Source organism: Anguilla rostrata, chromosome 19 (genome assembly GCF_018555375.3).
Source record: "Anguilla rostrata isolate EN2019 chromosome 19, ASM1855537v3, whole genome shotgun sequence".
Taxonomy (NCBI): domain Eukaryota; kingdom Metazoa; phylum Chordata; class Actinopteri; order Anguilliformes; family Anguillidae; genus Anguilla; species Anguilla rostrata.
In genome coordinates, this window is record NC_057951.1 from 12,425,916 (window position 1) to 12,446,831 (window position 20,916).

Genomic DNA, 20,916 nt, shown 5'->3' on the forward strand with positions numbered 1-20,916 from the left:
CTCGTGCAAAAATGCTGTTGTGCAAATTGCAGCCGAATTGTGAACAGTTCCGTCTTTCGGTTAGGGCACACGACGGGCCCGACGAGAACCAGCGGAGCAGCGAGATTGGGCCACTACCTTTTCCCCAGGCCGGCTCTTCAAATGAGACCCCAGGCCTGAGACCTGAGCATGTCTGGCCCAGGAGTGTGACCTGATCTATAATGATGTAAGCATTCGTTATCATGGCTTTTACCAGGTGTGGAGGTGAAATTGGTATTTGGGTTCTGTACAGTAGGCTACTGAGTACCGCTCACCACTAATGTATATGTGGAGAAATGTGAATTCGCAAATTGAATATTAATCTCATCTTGTGTTATCAATACCAATGGACAACCAAAGACCGCCCTCTGGTGGTAAAATATGCTGAAGTACAAACACAGAACCCATAACTGCATATATTGTATGTGTGTCTGAATTAGTTACATACTATTAGTTTCTTAGGGTGTGCCTTAATCGCTGGCAATCCTACCCCTACAGCACACCCATACTACTACGTATCTGCTTTTTTACTGTAAAATTTGACACAACTGTGGCCACTTGGTCCCAGTAACTCAATGTCCACATCAGTACTGCAGACTCCATTGAGATTGTAACCCAGGGATTCCCCGCCCTGGATCTGGTGGGCTTTTGTGGGAAACCATACATTTATAACACTCAAGACCTCCTGCACAAACCTGCGTTTATCTGGGGAAATAAAATGTAAAACTATAGGCTATAGGTGATTCAGCGGTCTCACATAATGCAGCCGTTTCACATATGCAGTCATCCTCAAAAAAAAAACTGTAGAATCGTTTGAGGCGTCACTGCCCACGTTCTGGCTCAGATAAGTGCCTACAGACAAAACATGATATTTTAATAACTCATAATTAGCTTCATCCATTTGCTTTATTACACATAAAGACAAATTATTTCCAAGAATTTCCCATTTGGAAATATCTGGTTTGGAAAGGTTCAGTGGAACATCCAGTTTACTGTATCTGCCAATCTCTCTCTCTCTCTCTCTCTCTCACACACACACACACACTCACTCACTCTCTCTCTCCTTTCTCTCTCCCTCTCCTCTCTCTCTTTCTCTCTCTCAAATTTGAAATTTCAAAGTGCTTTATTGGCATGACAAATATAGACACTCATGTTGCCTCTCTCCCTCTGTCTCACACATACCTCACATACACAATTTATCTCTCTGTATCGCACATACACACTCTCTCTCTAACACACACACACACACACACACACACACTCTCTCTCTCTAACACACACACACACACACACACTCTCTCTCTAACACACACACACACACACACACACACTCTCTCTCTCTCTAACACACACACACACACACACACAGGAAAATAAATCCCTCACAGCTGAGAGCTCCCACAACTTTATTTCAGATGCATTTTCTATACAACATTTTGAAGACATCGAATTGGCTCAGATAAAGAAAAGATTATTGGCAATTTGTAATAGAGTACGTGCATCTTCTACGGGAGGTAAAGACAATTCAAACCATTTTCATTGCAATCTTCATTTTGTATAAAGATGTATAATAAAATATACATTTCATGTCCAGCCCTCTTTGGTTAACAGTTCATGTTCTGTGTAAAATATAAAAAAGTGATTTATTAATAAGTGCTTCCTGGTTGCAATGGTTGAGAGGAAATAGTCGCGATATAAACATGGGCATGTTTTTGCACGTTCTTTCTCACACTGAAGAGACTGGCTAATTTTCACTCATCCGATTTGAAACTGCATATTTCAAAAATATTTTAGAGACTTAGAATACAGTGCAAATATTGTTAGTATTCCCTCTGAAACATTTTGGTTCTTTCTTACAAAACAAATATCAGCCAATGAAATATTCTTTCAAAAACATATTATGCAGTATAACTACATTGTCATAATAACTATGCATGCATGTTCAAAAAGGTAGCATAGATTACAAACAGGTATTTCATTTAATACCCTGAATTGCATAATGAGATTTGTGGTTTTGTCTGTTTAAATGTGTGCCTCTCCAGTCACATTGATTAATATCAAATGAAGGTGTACACACAGTAAAATGTTCAGTGTCACATCGTTACATCTTACAGAGTACATGTGGCTCTGATTGGACTCATCTGTGCTCTGTCAGAGTTGAACTAACACTGGATATGTGACTGCGCACAATAAGAAATGAAGGATAACACATCCTGAAAAAACTGTTTGCTGAGGTGTACAGAAGTGAGAGGCCTGGGGCCGGCAGCTGAAGGGAATTCTTCCTCCCAGATCGGCGAGAGTCTTCCTCCCAGATCCTCCTTATTCCATCTTCTGCAGGGCGTCACACAGGATCCCCATGTCACCTGAAATGGGCCAGAGACAAGTGTGAAATCACTTTTTGTGGTTTTTAGCACACTTTTAAGAAAACGTGCACCTGGACACTTTTTGTGGCCCACACTACACTATTTTTTTGAATTTCAATGATTTAAAAAGAATTAGCTCTTTAAATGGCTTGCGAAACTCTTGTTTTTTATGTTTTGTCTATTAGCTGTGCGTGGGTTATGGTGTTCGGGTCAGCTTCAGTACTGTGAGTTAATAGGCATGCGCTGGGTCGTGAGCGAGGCCCTGGTTTGTTTTCAGCGGGCGCGGTGCAGACGTACCGCTGATGCTCTTGGCCAGGTTGCGCAGCTGCTGCGTGCTGTCCAGGACCTCGATGCTCTGGGTGTAGGGGTTGTAGCGCACGGAGAAAGGCCGGGGGATGGTGGCGGAGAACCGCCTGGGGAGAGGAACCAGGGGAACCCCCGCAGTTAGGTCAGCCCTGCCCCACCCCACCCCATCTTAAAAAACACTAAGTTATTTCCAAAAGTTGTTCTGTCCCAGAGCGCCCTTTTTGCGGGAGACCGAATCTTTACACAGTGGCGTGGGGGTGTTCCTAAAGGGGACCTGTGAAAAGGTCACCGTCACGCTACCTGACTTTTTCTTTGGCGTCCTCAAAGCTCTCCGCCACAAAGTAAACGGGCTGGAACTCTGTGATTGGGTACTTCTGCACGCTGGTCTTCTCCGGGTCGAAGGGCAGGATGTTGGGCTTGTCCGTCAGGCAGTACTGTGAGGAGGGAACACCCAGCTGAGCTACACTCCCACACCTGTGACACAGCCTTGCACACACCTGAGACATCTCCATACATTCTAGACACGCCTATACCCAGCAGACACACACCTGTGGCACACCCATGCACAAGAGACACAGCTGGGACAGACTTATGCACAACAGAGAGGCACCTGAAGTAGACTCCCAGAGCGCATGTCACACCCGTGCAGCTGAAACAGACTGCCATCCGTGAAATACCATAGAACAAGAGCGTTCACTCTTACCTGCAGCTCTCCAAAGGATGACAGCAAACCAGCTCCATAGGCCCTGACCTCTGACCCCTGCTTACACAGGCCGAACTCCACAGTGAACCAGTACACCTGCAGGCCCGGGGGAAAGGAAACGCATCACCAGGAGGGGACGGAGGATGACTTCACACCACTGGAGGTAATGGAGTAGTTTCTCTCTCATACTCACAGTCGCCAGTTTTTCAATAAAGTCATCTGGGGCCCCCAGGGATGCCAGGCCAATTTCCTGCCCAGAACAAAAAAAAATCCAGCAAAGTTATTTATTTCTTTATTTATTTATTTTTATTCCACTGAAAATGTTTTCCAGATACTGAGTCCTGGACTCAATCAGCATTTTCAAAATTAATGCAAGCGTTTGTTTTCTTCTTCACAAACAAAGTTTGGACACTCAGTTTTGGCAGTTTTTGTTGGCAGTTTTGTTGCAAAATCCTGTTCAGAAAACAAAGACCACATTTATTTGTGAGTCAATGTAAGAACTAAACTAGTTTTTAACACGTTTTGAGTGCATCCCAGCAGTTCCACAGACCACTGGCATATAGAGCTGGAGTATTTTTCATGGCTTAGAAACTGCAGACCTCCAGACCGTGAGTATTGCTGATGTGTTTGTGAGCGCGTGCGCTGTCCTGAGGGTTGAGTGTTGACTGTTGCGTGGGTCCCGCAGTGGGAGGCGATGGTTTCCATGGTAGCCCTGTCCCATTCGTCCCCCAGTGAATATTCGGTCATCAGACGCCTGTACCTGTGAGAAGTGGGCGAAGCCGGGGTCGGCGAATAGAGGCACGTGTCCCAGCAGCTCGTGGCAGATGTCCCTGTGGACACAGAGAGCTTTAGTTTTCAATTCTGGACTTTTTTCTTCATTGTTGTCAGGCTATGTTCCTACATCCATTAAGATAACAGAAATGAACTCACTACTCATAAAATTAAATATGGATCCTACTGGCCAGTCTAATCTCTCTCTCTCTGTCTCTGTCTCTGCCTCTGTGTTTACTGACTAAGCAGTAGTCATAGTGGGTGTGTCTTTACCCACGATGCCTTGCCCCCTCAGTCAGGATGGCGGTACTCACGGCTCGGGGGTGTACATGGGCCTGGACCCGTGGCGGATGTACTGCGTGGAGTGGAAGACGCGGAACGCCAGCCCCGCCAGGAAGTCCCGGGAGGAGAGCAGCCCGGCCACGGGACGCAGCCGAAACCCCGTACAGGCTGAGGGAGAGAGAGAGGGGCGAGCGAGGAGAGAGAGGGGCGAGCAAGCAAGCCAGCGAGGGAGAGAGAAAGTGTATATTCCTGTCAAACTGCACACATGCCTTCAACAGCCAGTAGTTCATTTGGTTTCCAGGGTAACCCCCCCCCTCCCCCCCCTACCTACCTCACCACACACACACACACACACACACACAAATACAACACATTAAAAGTCTACTAGTGTGTGTGTGTCATGCTGAGTGGAGCAAGCAGTGCGCGAGCCTCTCTCACACTTGAGGAAGCGGGAGATGTCCTCCAGCTGGGGGATGTTGTCCTGCCTGTAGCCGCAGTACTTCTCCAGCAGGGGGAAGACGCGGTTGTGCTCGCGGCAGGCGTGCGTGGGGTACAGGGTCTTCAGCTCCCGGAACACCACCCCCCACGTCTTCTTCTCGTCCTCCGTGTACTCCACCGCCGGGATGGGCTGCCCGCTGGAGGCCAAGAGACGCGCCGTCAGTGGAGTCAGGGCCCGCGCTTACCGGACTCGCTCGCAGGGTCAGAGAGAGAGAGGCGCGATCCCGGGGCGATAGTTACTGTCTGTAGTTGTAGGCGATGTCGGCAAATTCCTTCCTCCTGGCTCTGTACACCTGGTCTGTGAAGCCCTGAGGGTTCAAAGACAAAAGCAATCAAAAGCAGATCTCAGGATGTGTGCATTTGAGCTGTGCAGTCCCCATTAGACACACACACACACACACACACACACAATGCATCACATTTGACATTAAGCGCTAACAGGGCATTCACAGACCAGAGGCAGCTCTGAAAAACACATGGAATGCTCACAAAGGCCCTTGACCTTTGACCTGTTCACAAATCACTTAGGTGGTAACATGAACGTTTTCTCCTCCTTACAGGATGGTCTGAGTCCAGCTCGGACCCATAGCTCAGGATCTGGTTGGCAAAGCGGTCCAGCTCCTGAATTTCCTTTGGAAACCAAGGGACTGTGGAGACAGAGAACAGAGGCACAGATGACGTCATTGGCAACCAATCAGGACATCACTGAGTACCTGCAGAATGACATCACATCCGTAAATACGGGATTGGCTGTGGGGGAAGGGCAGTCTCTGCTGATGGGGTGAGTCCACCTTTATCCTTTCTCTTGGTTTAGGAGGGGCCTCAGCCCTTCTCTTGTGTTTCCTTTCCCTATTTCAGCAAACCACCCTCCGCTCTCTGGGCAAGTGACAATCCTAGATTGGCTGATGGTCTTACACACACACACACACACACACGCACACGCACACGCACACACACACACACACGCGCGCGCACACACACACACACGCGCACACACACACACACACACACCTTTGTCCCCCTGCTTGCTGCGGGACAGCTCGTGGACCTGCCCGCTGATCTGCGCTCGGAGGCCGGTGATGACGTCCTGCAGGGCCTGCGAGCAGGGCGTGTCCACGCTGACGAAGAACTCGTACTCCTCCTTGTTCATGCCGGACGGGCGCGACTCGATGTGCATCAGGGTTATGCCCTTTTCCTGCACAGAAAGCACAGGAGTTAATGTTCAGTCATTTCACATGAACTGTCCCCTACATCTCCTCTTGTTCTGCTTCTGAGGACTGACATACTGTCTGTTTTTCTAATGTCTTATATCTTTCTTTTTGTGTGTTTTTGCTTCCATCACCACTTGAGGGCGCCAGAGACGCTTACGTTCTCGCCAGTCGCTGAGTGGTTCCACATCTCAGTTTAAAACAGGGGCCCAGCGTGAGATTTCACCCTCACCGTCGTAAACGATGAGAGGGAGTGAAGCCGTCCCTCATCTCCATAGGTCCTTTGAGTGGGTGGTGCGTTGTGGGAGGTCACATGACCGCATTCCATCTGGAGCTCATTGCCCAGTTGGCCCTTGGTTATCAGTACCACATGGCAGTGCTTACAGAACAGTGTTTTCCAGACACATTTCTCTGCATCCCGGCAGATTGTGTACAGGTCTGTGATACGGAGTATAATAAGGGGAGGAGTCTGGCATAGGAGGCCATGCTATTGGTGAGGGTGAGGACTGTGTCCACTTGCGTGGATGTGGCTGGTTCAGGCTGCTCTCTGGGCCTGCAAGCTGGGAGGGGGGCTCACAGTCTGCGGCAGTCGGCCTGCATAACTCTGCTGGATTTAGGAACGAGAGACGTTGTGAGAGGGATGATGGGAGATTCTGGAATCTTCCCACGGAATCTTTTTTTCCCCACAGAAGCGGTGGAACGTGTCACAATATTCCCAATTTTCCAGTATTGGTGACAAAAAAAAATGTGTAAAATTAAATAAGTCTGCAGGACGGCAGAGCAGAGCAGAGAGATCTCTCCTCTGATTGGTTGACTGAACAGAGCGCGTGCAGAACGTGGCACTCTGCACCCGCTTAACCCCGACCCCTCCCAACTGGAGCGGGAGCCCATATGCGTGGCAGGGCTGGGGCTGGGAATGTGTGTCTGCTTTAGGGGCAGGGTGGGGGCCTGGGGTGTGAGGGGCTTTTTTTGGGGGGGATAGGGGTGGACTGAGATGGTGGAAGCTCATAGGCCCAGCGAACCCAGTCTTTCATGTTCTCAGCAGTTGTGTGAAGAACTCGTTTGGCAGATACCTGGTATTGATCTGGGAGGGATATGCATGACCTTCAACCCCTGAGCACTAACTGCCCAAACACCAAACACATGCAGAACCTAAACACAGAGAAATGCCCTAACTCTCTCACTCTCTCACTCACTCACTCACACACTCACACACTCACACTCACACACGCACACGCACACGCACACGCACACACTCACACACTCACACGCACACACACCTCTACGGGGCATCCTGCCACACAGCCATACAGTTAGATTATATGCAAGCATGTGGAGGTGAGGGAGAGAAGAGGGAGGACATGAAGGTGAGGGAGGGAGAGAGAGATGGAGAGAGAGAGGTGAATGAGAGAGGGAGGGAGGAAGGTGACAGGTGCTGAGCCAGTGTGCTGAGAGGGGAGAGAGCACAGAACTCTCCTGAGAGACTGAGGCCTTTTCTAGACACAGTTCTTCACAGGCTGCATGTTGTGAGTTTGCAGCCCCTGAATGTGAACTTGGCCAGTGGCCACATGTTCGATCTGAGGGGGGATAAGACTGACTTTCAGCCCCTAATCTCTGGCAAAGTGACACATGCCCACTGCCACCATGTCCTAATCCGCATCAAAGCCTCTGCAAAACTCCTAATGGCCCAGTTAATTCCAGTCAGTCGGCCTCGAGAGCAAGTGTGGTTCAGCAGTGCACAATGCTCCAGAGCTGCACGGTTTGTGTATGGGCGGCTGTACGGGCTGAGGAGCCGTTCTCTTGGAGGCTCACGCCGTGATGCAGTCCTGGGTCTTTAAGGCCTGTGTTTAGCCAGTCTCACAGGAGACACGGCGATGGCACCTCCCGACAGCAAGTGATAAAGCTCTGTCTGATGAACGTTCCATCATCTTTCTGCAATCTTTCTCTCTCCCCCTCTCTTTCACTCTATCACTCTCTCCTTTTCTCTCAGTCTCTTTCTTTCTCTTTCTTCCTCTTTCCAATTAGATAGCTTCCAGGTTAGATCTCAATTGTTTAATATGAAATACGTAAGCGGCAAGGGCAATTAACTTTGTCTAATGCTTAATATTTTGTGCGGGTGTATGTGCATATGTGTGTTTGAATGACAGAGAGGGAATGTGCACCTGTGTGTGTGTGCGTGCATGCGTGCATGCTTGCACGCGAGTGTGTGTGTGTGTGTGTGTGTGAATAAGCGGACACACCTCAAACAATCTCAGGGCTTTGGCCAGCGCCCCTACTTCCTCTTTCAGGGAGAAGATGCAGGACAGCACCCCCGCCTTGGTGGCTTGCTCCTCCAGGTACATGGAGCTCTGCAGGAAAACACAGAGAGCAGAGACATCAGCTCTGGCCTCCTGGCCAGGACTGTACCAACCCACACATTCCAGGGGGGTGCATAGCAACAAGCTGCGAAGTCGGAAGAAGGTCTTGAGGCACACCAAACATGTAAGTCATCAGATGCTCAACATGTACTTTTTCTATTGGCCCAGAGCCCTGGATGCTGAAGACCGATTGGCTGAGAGGCAGCGCGCTGTCCAGCAGTGGCCTCCTAAAAGGAACCTGATGCAGCGTGGCGACACTCTGATCCCATCGGATCCCTAAAACTACAAACACATGAATTTATCTCTCCCTCTCTCTCCCCCTCTCTCTCTCCCTATCCCTCTCTCTCTCTCTCTCTCTCTCTCTTTAAAAAAGTCACAATACATAACACACATGATCGGGGAATCATCGTCATCATGTTTGCATGGCTATTGTTTGGGGTTTAGTCGACAGTCGGGTCTGGAGTGGAGGGGGGAACCTCAAAATCAGCTTTACAGACCTGAATGGGGAGGTGTGTGTGTGTGCGTGTATGTGTGTGCGTGTGTGTGCGGGAGTGGGGGGAATGGGGGTGTGGGTGAATCCCATGACATCCGTCAGGTTTGCATTCCTGTGTACTTATCCCTCAAATCCAGAGTCTGCACACCTTTCACCCCTGAGCTCTAATCAGATTTATGCCTAAATTCTTCTTCTACTCCCCTAGCATGAGACAGAGAGCTGGACTATTATTATTATAGTCGTAGACAATATGGTACAACTATGGGAGACAGCAAACAGGCCCCTGAGTCCATTGTTTAATGTGCACAAATGATAAATATTACAATTAAAATATGTATCAGCCATTAGAGATATTATTATTATTGTTATCAACAGATTCTCTCCAGTGACATCATGTTCTGCAACAGCCAAATAAACAGTCATAAAACGTCACTTAGACGCAACTAAACTTCTTTATTTAACTGTGTTCACTGCTCGAGACTGAGCATCCTATCCCAGAGAAGGCGCCAGAGAGTATTGCGTGTTTTGAATTTCCCCTTAAATATGACCCTCAAGCGTGAAAATATATCTATTGCAGCGTCTTTTTTTTTCTTCCCAATGATACATTGCTTTAATTGCGTTTTTGTTCTTCAGTGCATCTATAGTGGTGTTCATTTAACTGCATTACATGCATGCACGCATCGTAACTTGTTACAAAACAGTTTATCTAAAAAATGTGCAGCTGAATGTAAATGTGACGGCTGTGCGAAATGTCTATTCAGACAAACTGAAAAAAACGGGCCCGACTCTTTTGTTCTAACTGCACAACCTGCTGTAATCTATCATAAGCGCCAAACTAAATCTGGATTTTTAAAAAAGTTGTACATCAACTGACAACTGAGTAAATACGGCATGTATTTGCTGCAGTTATAGATGGATTTGTTTTTTAATTAATTAGATGGCACTGAGTTATCTGTTAGGGAGTTGTATATGACTGAGTTTAAATCATTCCAAAGGGGACAAAATAGCCTACGTTATCAAAGCAAAGCATTCCATGTCAGATTTTATTTTGGACTGCGCTCTTAACGATGAATAGGCCTAATGAATACAAAATAGCTTCACGCCCACACCACGCGTCGCGGCAATAACGTTAATATTTGTATTTAAATATTTACTTTAAAGTCTACTTGATCACAGTCAGGTCGAGTACAGGTGTATGACAATTACCCGCGGGCGCGTGCGTCTGGGTGATCGCACCCGACTGCAAAACAGTTGAGAATATTCCAGCACGGAGCAGCGCAACAAAGCACAAAAGTTTTATTATGCGAGGGGTATATCCCCTCCTAGCAGTATCACACAACAGCAAAAACAACCTTCATTCGTGGCTCAAATGCCTAAAATTCAGAAGAAGAAGAAAAAACTGAATATAATAATAAAAAATACACTTTATTTTACAACGTTGTTTTTATAAAACTGTCGTTTAGAATAACTTTATTCAATTATATGGAATATACATGATGTAGCTTATAATTTGCAACATTAATTCCTATCATTAGGTTAATATTACTACTCATAATAATAATAATAATATGCCTAAAATCACTTTATTTTACAACGTTGTTTTTATAAAACTGTCGTTTAGAATAACTGTATTCAATTATATAGAATATACATGATGTAGCCTATAATTTGCAACACATTAATTCCTATCATTAGGTTAATATTACTACTCATAATAATAATAATAATATGCCTAAAATCACTTTATTTTACAACGTTGTTTTTATAAAACTGTCGTTTAGAATAACTGTATTCAATTATATAGAATATACATGATGTAGCCTATAATTTGCAACATATTAATTCCTATCATTAGGTTAATATTACTACTCATAATAATAATAATAATAATAATAATAACCTGTGTGCCATTCTCCCCGTTCTTCTTGCGGAATGATGCGTCCATCGTTTTGCAACCTGTTCCTCGCGCCTCGCCGGTGCTTGCGTTGCGGGTCAGTAGATGAGTTTCACTCCCAGTTTGTTCGTGTGGCGCTTGCAAAATCCGTGCTTTATACGTGAGGTCATGTGATGCCACACCCACTTCGCTCGCGGTGCCTACAGTCTCAGCATGCCTGTCACGCGGGTTTTGGCTACCGCTGTTGCCATTGTGGCACATCTGGTTCTCATAGTGCGTGGGGTGTCTGTCTGAAATCAGTTCTCCAGCGGAACGCTACCTGTTTCCAAACCTCAAATTCGCACCTTTGCAATGTTTCGTTGTTGACTTGCTGGCTGACCAAGTTATTACCGGTTTTACACACTTGTTTTTCTCCATATTTAACAGTTGCATCATTGATTTGACTGTTAAATCCACTGAGTATGGATCCAGAATTGTTTTAGTTTAAAACACTGATGTGTTGTGTAACTAACCTTTATCTATCTGAAGTCTATGGTTCATAAAGGCTCTGAATTTGTATTTTATCGGTTATATGGCATGCAGTTAGGGCCGTCCCAGAGCCAGAGACAAACGAACGTCACGCATGTTTCAGGGGAACCGGTTGTGCATGCGCATATGCGCACACACCATTTACCAGAGCCGAATTGCTAAAATAAAATAAATGAACAGTTAATAAAATGTGTGTGTGCGCGTGCGTGGGCGCTTTGGCTCCTCCGACTTTTTTTTGGCGTTCATCGGGCTGATTCGCCGCGGACCCAGGCAATGGTGTGTGAGTAGGTGTCCAAGGTAAGGGCGCTCAGTCACCTGGCTGGATTTCTGCGGCTATAAAAATGGATGTCTCCACCAGGCGCGCGCTGACTGGGCAGCGAGGGCTGCTCGTGCCGTGGTCAGATCAGCACCTCGGAAAGCGCCCGTCACTCCAAGGAGGAACCTGTTTCGCTTTGGCAAGAAGAATACCAAGAAGCCTCACTCCACGCAAGCTCCTAAATCCCGTTGTGAACACCACCTTTACGCAGGTGTTGCAGCCCAAAAACAAACCCAAGGTGAACGCTACAAAGCGCGTGGAGGCGTGACCAGGACCAGCTCCCAAAAAAAAAAACGCCGCACACACACACACACACTGTCCCATTAGAATGAGGTCTGCCAGGCTGTCAATATTGTTTGAGGACATTGATTGATCTGCCCGGTGAGAACTTTGTAGTGCGGGCAGTTCCAAGAAATAGAGAAAGAGCAGACAGTGTGAAAGAGGAGAGACACAAACAGAAAGTGGAGAAGGAGAGAAACCGGTAGACTGCAAAAATGAGAACGTGAAATTCATAAGACTGTAAGAGTTGAGAGACATTATGAAATGGAGAAAATGAACTGATTCAGCCGCGACAGCCTTATCAGTCTCAAGGCTCTTTGAAGGTGGAAGATTGCTTTGTTTTGTCTGTTTATATGCAGTTGTTTGTGTGTGTGTGCGCGTGTGTGTTTGTGTGTGCATGTGTGTGTGTGTGTTTTTCTCCCCTACAGCCTCCCCCCAACAGTCCCTTTCTCTTGTACTCAACAAGGGACCAGGCTTTGCTCAGTGTCACTGGTAAACCTGCAGTGTTTAACTGCGTTATAACAGAACGCACAGTCGTGCTCTGTGGAAATGGCAAGGCCGGTCGGCTCCTCGATCAGCGTAAAGTATTTTGTTCCACTTCTGCCAGTTGTGCTTCAGAGTTTGTCCCTGCAACATTAGACTGGGAGAGTGTCAGTGCAGATTCTTTGGCAAAATTATTCTAATTTGTATAATCATTTTAAAAGTACTGTGCTGTTGAATTACACTATAAAAGCATTGTATTAAAGCTGGCTGTCTGTATTAAACGGGTTTAGAAAAGAAAAGAAATAGATGGGCTCAATCATTGCAGGGCACGTCAGTCCATAAATTTGGCTCCCTTTGGTGGCCAAAAATTGGCATTGCAACATAATACCCGGTTATCAGTGCTTCTGGCCTGTAGCATAGATTTTGCTCCCTCTGGTGGCCAAAAAATGGTATTGCAACATACTAACCAGTTATCAGCGCTCCTGGCCTGTAGCATAGGTTTTGCTCCCTCTGGTGTCCACAAAATAGTATTGCAACATACTAACCAGTTGTCAGCGCTCTTGGCCTGTAGCATAGGTTTTGCTCTCTCTGGTGGCCGAGAAAACGCTATTGCAACAGAGTAACCAGTTGTCAGCGTATCTGGTCTGTAACATAGGTTTTGCTCCCTCTGGTGGCCAAAAAACGCTATTGCAACAGCGTAACCAGTTGTCAGCGCTCCTGCCATTTAGAATAGGTTTGGCTCCCTCTGGTGGACAAAAAATGTCTTTACAGCAGATCAATTTTAACGTAAAAAATAACAGCACGGTTCTGTTAAAGTCTGTGTTTTGTTTTGTCTTTCATTATTTAAATGAAAATTAAGTGTTTTTTGTAGCTAACTAATATGTGCATATTCATTATGATTAATTAGTATAGATTTCCCACAATGCAGTTTGTGTATTATCACACAACCATGAATTTGACAGCAGTTTATGAATCTACCAACATGCCAAGTGAGCCCCCTTGTGTCTTATAACGTTTTTTTTTTTTTTTTTGTTGCTAATTTTATTTTTTAAGTTTTATATGAGTGTGGTAGTAAATGCTTAGGCATTTATCTTGCTGGAATGACTGCACTTCTTTTCTGGGTTTTAAAAGCCAACAGACTAGGACTTTTGGAGGAACTTGTCAAAATGCCATTTTGAACATCAAGAGGACTTACCAATGGACAGACCTCAGTTCAGCAGGTACATTTTGCAACAAAAAAAAAAAAAGAATTTTTTAAACTTGTCATTTGAATTATATTTTTGCCTTTACTGACAAAAAAGTATTTGAGGTTCTTTTATTGTCACTCCTATTTTATTTAATTGTATTGACAAATTTGAGATTAAAAAAAAACATTTTCTTGGCCTCAATAAATCCATCTTTTTATGAATCATTTTTTAAGACCGTGTGCTATTTTGAACTGTGTAAAAGATGCTGTGTGGAAATCCAGAAACATTCTTTTTTTAAAGGTCACATGGTACCACCAGCAGCTGCTTGCAGAATTTAATTATCTCTTCAGAAAGATTATGTTTTTAGAGATACTAATAAATATGGGAGGGAACGTGCAATTAAATTATGGAAGGTGAAAAATGTAGTAGATTAAAAAAGCAGTCTGTGATTTCAGTGTACAGTTAACTATGTGGTTTCCATTCCAGTTCTTCTGTATTGTGCCTGTTCCCCTGTAGTGACTTTTTAAATTTGTGTTTAAAAAAAGGCTAAAACTTATAATATAGGCAGCCATGAATGAATCAATCAATTTTTATTTATGCAGCACATTTCACAGCAATTGGGACAATACACTTCACAGGCAACCCTGGCCTAAACCCCCACAGGAGCAAACCTCAGGCAACAGCAGGAAACCGCTCCTCCTCTGGTTGGCTCAGGGTGTAGATTGATAGATTGATGACCAACATGGTCAGTCAGTCAATGTTTACATTGTTCATTGTTCATAATGTGGCTCAGGTGATGGGCGGGGCCGGGTGGCGGTGGTGGGGAGCAGCAGGTGGGGACAGATGTGGGCAGGGTGGAGGCGGTGACGAAGGAAGGGCTGGACCGCAGTGGTGGGGGAGTCCAGACAACTGCCCTCTGGAAATCTGGGGCAAAAGCCCCGCTGCCAGCGTGAAGAAGAAAAGAGGAAATAGTCATTAGGGAATGTGCAATAGAACAGACAGTGGGTAAAGTGACATACAGTGACAGACATTAATGTTCTAAGGTTCAATTTATAATGTGCATTTCTAATGACCATTTTCATGTGTACTATTCAGTCATTTGTGAGGCCTATATGTAAATTCTGTTTTTTGACTGACTTTTGTTGTGTCATTTGCTAAGAACCTAATAAAGTTAAATTAAATGAGTTGTTGTGATGTGTAAATGATAGGTGTAGAAAATATGCTGAAACAGTGAGTATGTTATATCTATATTTATTCTGATTGGTGTGTTGTAATATTTGAATTGAGTTTCTGGTCATTTTTCTTTTAGGTTCAATCTGGTTTTGGGTTTTGGAGAAAAGAGAGAAAGAGAAGAGGTTAACCGGAGGTAAGTTTTTATAAACCAATTTAGATTTTTTCTTAAACTAAGTTTGGGGCTATAAGCAGGAAGTTGTTCTGACCTCATACAGAAATCTTTCTTTTGTGCAGGGCAGTGATCTGGTGTGTCCAGCGTGCGGGCGGACGCCAGGGCAAGCAGAGGAAGTTTGGAAAGCGGTGACCCATTCCGACCTGCTGCATGGGCGCTGACCCGCCGCGGTCCCTGGCCCATGATGCGCTGCTGGTGAGAGTGTCCAGCATGCCCGCCGCGGTCCCTGGCCCATGATGCGCTGCTGGTGAGAGTGTCCAGCACGCCCGCCGGCTCCCCAGGACCCCTGCAATGAGGAAGACTGTGTCTCAGCGAAGACTGAGGAGGTTAGCCCTGCTGCTCATCCAGCTGGTGGCTGCAGGGAGAGCCGTGGACTCTGATGTGATGCTCCACGGTGGAGCCCGGTGAGGGCCCCTCGGTGGAGGGCTCGGTGGCTCCCTGGGGGGCAGATGGCAGGACCACAGGAAGTGGGGGACTGAGACCGCCAAAGCAAATCGGGGAGAAACAGCGTTGGAAACGATGGGCTGTGGACTTTGAAAGACGTGTTTGAATAAAACGGGGTTCTTTTTGTGCTGATTAAAGAAGGAAAGAGTGGAGTTTGTTATTTAAGGACACACACTGCTTTGTACAAAAGAGAAGTTGTTTTTATTGTGTTGTTTTTTTATTGTGTGGTTCCATTGTGTTTTATTATGGTGTTGTTTTATGGTATTAAAAAAAAAAGATGATTTTAGTTTTTCTGAGTATATTGGGGTGTTTTATGTTGGACGGTTTTATGTGTCCTTTTGGCAGTTTTACTTTGTAACAAAAGGCTTGGGCAAATAAGAGTATGGTCATATTGTGATTGCAGTGTTTGACTGGAGAAGGGATATCTGTTTTAGTTTATGAGCTCTATGTACTGGTAGGTAATTTATGTTCTTGAGTTGATTGTATACTTTTGATTGTATTTATTTGGTTGGTTATTGCCAACCCAAGCATTATTTGATTTAAAATGTGATTGTAATATAATGCGGATTTAATAAACATTTCTAAAAATCAAAAATCAATGTGTAATTGAAAGTAGATATGCATACTTTGAGGATTTATTTATTAAAGTTTATTTCATAAGCATCAGACATCCGTGGAAAGAAATCATACAGACTCTGCCCATCAACAAAAATATTTTTTAAATGTCCGTTTAACTGGGCAACTTTGTTTTCCAATGAGTTGGTAGGAGACCATCGGTAAAAGCAGTGCAGGTCACTTCATGTGAGGTATTTGTATTTTGTATGGCATATTATTTTTATTGAGCAATAACGGCGCAATTCTAAAAATTCAGAGAGCGCAAGTATGGGTTATGCAACGGAAAAGAAGAAGAAATTTAGTGGTTGGTAAGAATGAAAAAAGACTATGTTTTATGACTGATTTTATCCCCGATTGTCTGAAGACCCAGACACACATTGGAATTCAGGCCCCTTTCATTAGTTTGTACCATAGTTTGTACCATTGAGAGCCCAAGTCCAGCAGTGGCCCAACTTTCAGTTTGTGCAGCTTTGGTCCGTTGTGAAGTATAAATGCGCAAAAAAAAGAAAGTCAAACTCAAGAGGCTCTGTGGCGCAAGAGGTTGGGCTGCCGCTTCAGAAGTATGGAGGTTGCCGGCTTGAATCCAGCAGCGGCCCAACTTTCAGTTTGCGCAGCTTTTGTCCGTTGTGAAGTATAAATGCGCAAAAAAAAAAAAAACAACAAATGCAAGAGGCTCTGTGGCGCAAGAGGTTGGGCTGCCGCATCAGAAGTATGGAGGTCGCTGCTTTGAATCCAGCAGCAGCCCAACTTTCAGTTTGCGCAGCTTTGGTCCGTTGTGATTTAGATAAATGCGCAAAAAAAAAGAAAGATAAATGCAAGAGGCTCTGTGGCGTAAGAGGTTGGGCTGCCGCTTCAAAAGTAGGGAGGCCGCTGCTTTGAATCCAGCAGCGGCCCAACTTTCAGTTTGTGCAGCTTTGGTCCGTTGTGATTTAGATAAATGCGCAAAAAAAAAGGGAGATGAGTGCGAAGGAGTCTGTGGCGCAGGTGGTTGGACCGATCCTCAGGAGGTAGAGGTTGATGGTTCGATTCCCCGAGTGCCGCACCTGAGCAACGTTGGAGGTCCCCAAGGGCGGGGGAGAGGCGTGAGTGAGATGTGTGAGTGAAGGGGGGGCAGGGCGGTGTTGGCCCCCCCGAAAAATCAGAAAGTGCAGGGATGGGTTATGCGTCGGAGACAGAAGAATTTTTGCGTCCGGTAATTATTTATGTACTTTAATTAATATTATTTAACTTCTAATTATACACTCTACTTACTTCTATACTTATTAACTATACTTAATTCTACTTACTTACTTCTAATTATACCTACTTACTTATACATACTTTTACTTTTACTTACTTCTAATTATACCTACTTACTTCTACTTACTTCTAATTCTTCTAATTATACCTACTTACTTTTACTTACTTCTAATTATACCTACTTACTTTTACTTACTTCTAATTACACCTACTTACTTCTACTTACTTCTAATTATACCTACTTACTTTTACTTACTTCTACTTACTTCTAATACTTCTAATTATACCTACTTACTTTTACTTACTTCTAATTATACCTACTTACTTTTACTTACTTCTAATTAAACCCTACTTCTACTTACTTCTAATTATACCTACTTACTTTACTACTACTTACTTAATACTCTACTTATTACTTACTTTACTTCTCTAATTATACTACTTACTTATACTACTTACTTTTACTTACTTCTACTTACTTCTAATACTTCTAATTATACCTACTTACTTTTACTTGCTTCTAATTATACCTACTTACTTTTACTTACTTCTAATTATACCTACTTACTTCTACTTACTTCTAATTCTAATATTACACTACTTACTTCTCTTGCTTCTAATTATACCTACTTACTTTTACTTACTTCTAATTATACCTACTTACTTATACTTACTTCTAATTATACCTACTTACTTCTACTTACTTCTAATTCTTCTAATTATACCTACTTACTTTTACTTGCTTCTAATTATACCTACTTACTTTTACTTACTTCTAATTACACCTACTTACTTCTACTTGCTTCTAATTATACCTACTTACTTCTACTTACTTCTACTTACTTTATACTTCTAATTATACCTACTTACTTTTACTTGCTTCTAATTATACCTACTTACTTTTACTTACTTCTAATTATACCTACTTACTTCTACTTGCTTCTAATTATACCTACTTACTTCTAATACTTCTAATTATACCTACTTACTTTTACTTACTTCTAATTATACCTACTTACTTTTACGTACTTCTAATACTTCTAATTATACCTACTTACGTTTACTTACTTCTAATTATACCTACTTACTTTTACTTACTTCTAATTATACCTACTTACTTCTACTTACTTCTAATTATACCTACTTACTTTTACTTACTTCTAATTATATCTACTTACTTCTACTTACTTCTAATACTTCTAATTATACCTACTTACTTTTACTTACTTCTAATTATACCTACTTACTTCTACTTACTTCTAATTATACCTACTTACTTTTACTTACTTGTAATTACACCTACTTACTTCTACTTGCTTCTAATTATACCTACTTACTTTTACTTACTTCTAATTATACCTACTTACTTTTACTTACTTCTAATTATACCTACTTACTTTTACTTACTTCTAATTATACCTACTTATTTTTACTTACTTCTACTTACTTCTAATTATACCTACTTACTTTTACTTACTTCTAATTACACCTACTTACTTCTACTTACTTCTAATACTTCTAATTATACCTACTTACTTTTACTTACTTCTAATTATACCTACTTACTTCTAATACTTCTAACTATACCTACTTACTTTTTTACTTGCTTCTAATTATACCTACTTCTAATACTTCTAATTATACCTACTTACTTCTAATACTTCTAATTATACCTACTTACTTCTAATACTTCTAATTATACCTCCTTACTTTTACTTACTTCTAATTATACCTACTTACTTCTAATACTTCTAACTATACCTACTTACTTTTTTACTTGCTTCTAATTATACCTACTTACTTTTACTTACTTCTAATTATACCTACTTACTTCTAATACTTCTAATTATACCTACTTACTTCTAATACTTCTAATTATACCTACCATACCAGGATACACACAACTGTATTCATGTAGGCTACACAAGCAAGAGGCACGCCCGTGTCTGACAATTTGTATAGAGCAACACTACAAGAGGACAGCAGTCACTCTGTTCATGCATAAGTGTTAGCACAGGAAAAGTTAAAATATTATTTTGGAGTCAGAAAACATTAATTTAATCCTGTTCCAGTGGCACCCTACACGTGTTCCTATGGTGACCCCCGATGATGCTTTGTGTATCTGAGGGGTTTCTTACAGCGACAACAATGAAACGCATTTCATAACAATTACACTACAAACACCACTATTCCTGCGGAATGACCCCCTTACAATGTGTAAATCCTTCAGTATTCCCCATCCAATTCTGCCAGTTACGTTATGTAGCCTTTAAATTGTTCCAATTTTTTATTTTTGTCACACATTTCAATTTTCTAATGCATTGTGGTGGTCTCTTGGAGACCAGAATTTGCATTCTAAATGTAGCTAAATATAGGGAGACAAAGTGTTGAGTTGACGGTGGCAGCAATGCCAGACCGACCACAAAGTCACCACCATAGCCATTACATTACATTACATACATTACCTTAGCCCTATGTTGACCCAGGAAAAATCCTGCTTGTGCAGTTGTGTGGTTACAGACAGCTACCTATACCTTGTACCTTAAATATTATTTATATAGTAAAATATATTTGTTGTACAATATTTCAAATGTATTGCATGGATACATTACATTACAGATCTGGATAGCGTTCCAATTTTATGGAGTTATGTTGTCTGCAACTGACTCAACAGCACTATGCTTAACAACACATCAATATACCAGAGTACCGTTACAACCCCACGAAAAGGAAACAACACACACGGCAATGCAAACGTATATACAATCAAACGTTACAACAGTTTCGTTTGTTTGCATAAGCCATGCTAAGCGGCTAAAACCGTCCATTAATGCTTAAAATTACCATTTAAAAATGCATTTTCTTCATGTTTCTCAAAAAACAATTAAAACAACCAGATACAGCTCTCTCCGGAACATAGGAAACAATAATTAAGGTACTTATTGTGCGCGTAGGACAAGAAAACCAGGGCTAACCACACGGCAGCGTCCCGAAAAGGTAAACATTTGGCGTGACGAAAACGGAAGCAGGATGTGTGTTACCGGTAACGCGTCCCACCTGCCCACCTACACGAAACTCTAGTTCTGCACATCCTAACAAATGTGTCCTCCTACCATATCAAACTTAATATAAAAAGGCTCAGTGCCACGACCCGTGACAAAAGAATCTCCACCAAATATTTATGACAGGATTGTAAATAATTGTGAAACCTACTTAAAAATGATTAATGATGTATAATTCTATCTTCATTTTAGTGGCTTCAACTAAATCATAAAAAAACGCTATGTAAAAGTTGTGTAAATCAATCTGGATAAGAGCGTCTGCTAAAAAATAAAAAATAAAAAAAATAAAAACACTCTCACTCCCCTTCCCTTCCACCTTCCCTTCATCCTTGATAGTGCGCTACTGTTCCAAGTAAATCAAATCCGTCAAAGCTCGAGTTAAAAGCCTTAACTTTTATTTTGAATTGTTGTGCCCTGGTGAAAACGGAACACGAAAGTAAGCCTCTAACCGGAAGTCACCGTACG

General features: G+C 43.1%; 1 protein-coding gene and 2 long non-coding RNA genes across 3 annotated transcripts; 1 reads left to right on the plus strand and 2 right to left on the minus strand.

Moving 5' to 3' along the window:
• Window positions 1-1,407: 1,407 nt before the first annotated feature.
• On the minus strand, window positions 1,408-11,001 carry LOC135246103 (phenylalanine-4-hydroxylase-like). The gene is made up of 13 exons (XM_064319621.1): window positions 10,900-11,001; window positions 8,390-8,497; window positions 5,953-6,136; window positions 5,500-5,588; window positions 5,182-5,249; window positions 4,882-5,078; window positions 4,476-4,611; window positions 4,151-4,220; window positions 3,584-3,640; window positions 3,391-3,486; window positions 2,988-3,121; window positions 2,679-2,794; window positions 1,408-2,381 (listed from the first exon to the last, which is right to left on the minus strand). The coding sequence occupies exons 1-13, from the start codon at window positions 10,942-10,944 to the stop codon at window positions 2,338-2,340; spliced, it is 1,344 nt and encodes a 447-aa protein (XP_064175691.1). The 5' UTR covers window positions 10,945-11,001; the 3' UTR covers window positions 1,408-2,337.
• Window positions 4,605-15,298, plus strand: LOC135246105 (uncharacterized). Its single transcript, XR_010327504.1, has 5 exons — window positions 4,605-4,745; window positions 5,502-5,722; window positions 8,438-8,630; window positions 14,996-15,052; window positions 15,154-15,298. It is a non-coding gene; the product is annotated as an uncharacterized LOC135246105 (long non-coding RNA).
• Window positions 14,298-20,839, minus strand: LOC135246106 (uncharacterized). Its single transcript, XR_010327505.1, has 3 exons — window positions 20,234-20,839; window positions 15,126-15,377; window positions 14,298-14,627 (listed from the first exon to the last, which is right to left on the minus strand). It is a non-coding gene; the product is annotated as an uncharacterized LOC135246106 (long non-coding RNA).
• Between the last annotated feature and the right edge of the window lie 77 nt (window positions 20,840-20,916).

What these genes read in the sequence shown, in the direction of transcription:
- LOC135246103 (XM_064319621.1), bottom strand. Translation starts at nt 10,944, where the DNA reads ATGGACGCATCATTCCGCAAGAAGAACGGGGAGAATGGCACACAG. An exon ending in AAGCCCTGAGATTGTTTGAG is followed by an intron (nt 6,137 to 8,389) that starts GTGTGTCCGCTT and finishes CTTTCTGTGCAG; the next exon opens with GAAAAGGGCATAACCCTGAT. An exon ending in AGCTGGACTCAGACCATCCT is followed by an intron (nt 5,250 to 5,499) that starts GTAAGGAGGAGA and finishes TTGAACCCTCAG; the next exon opens with GGCTTCACAGACCAGGTGTA.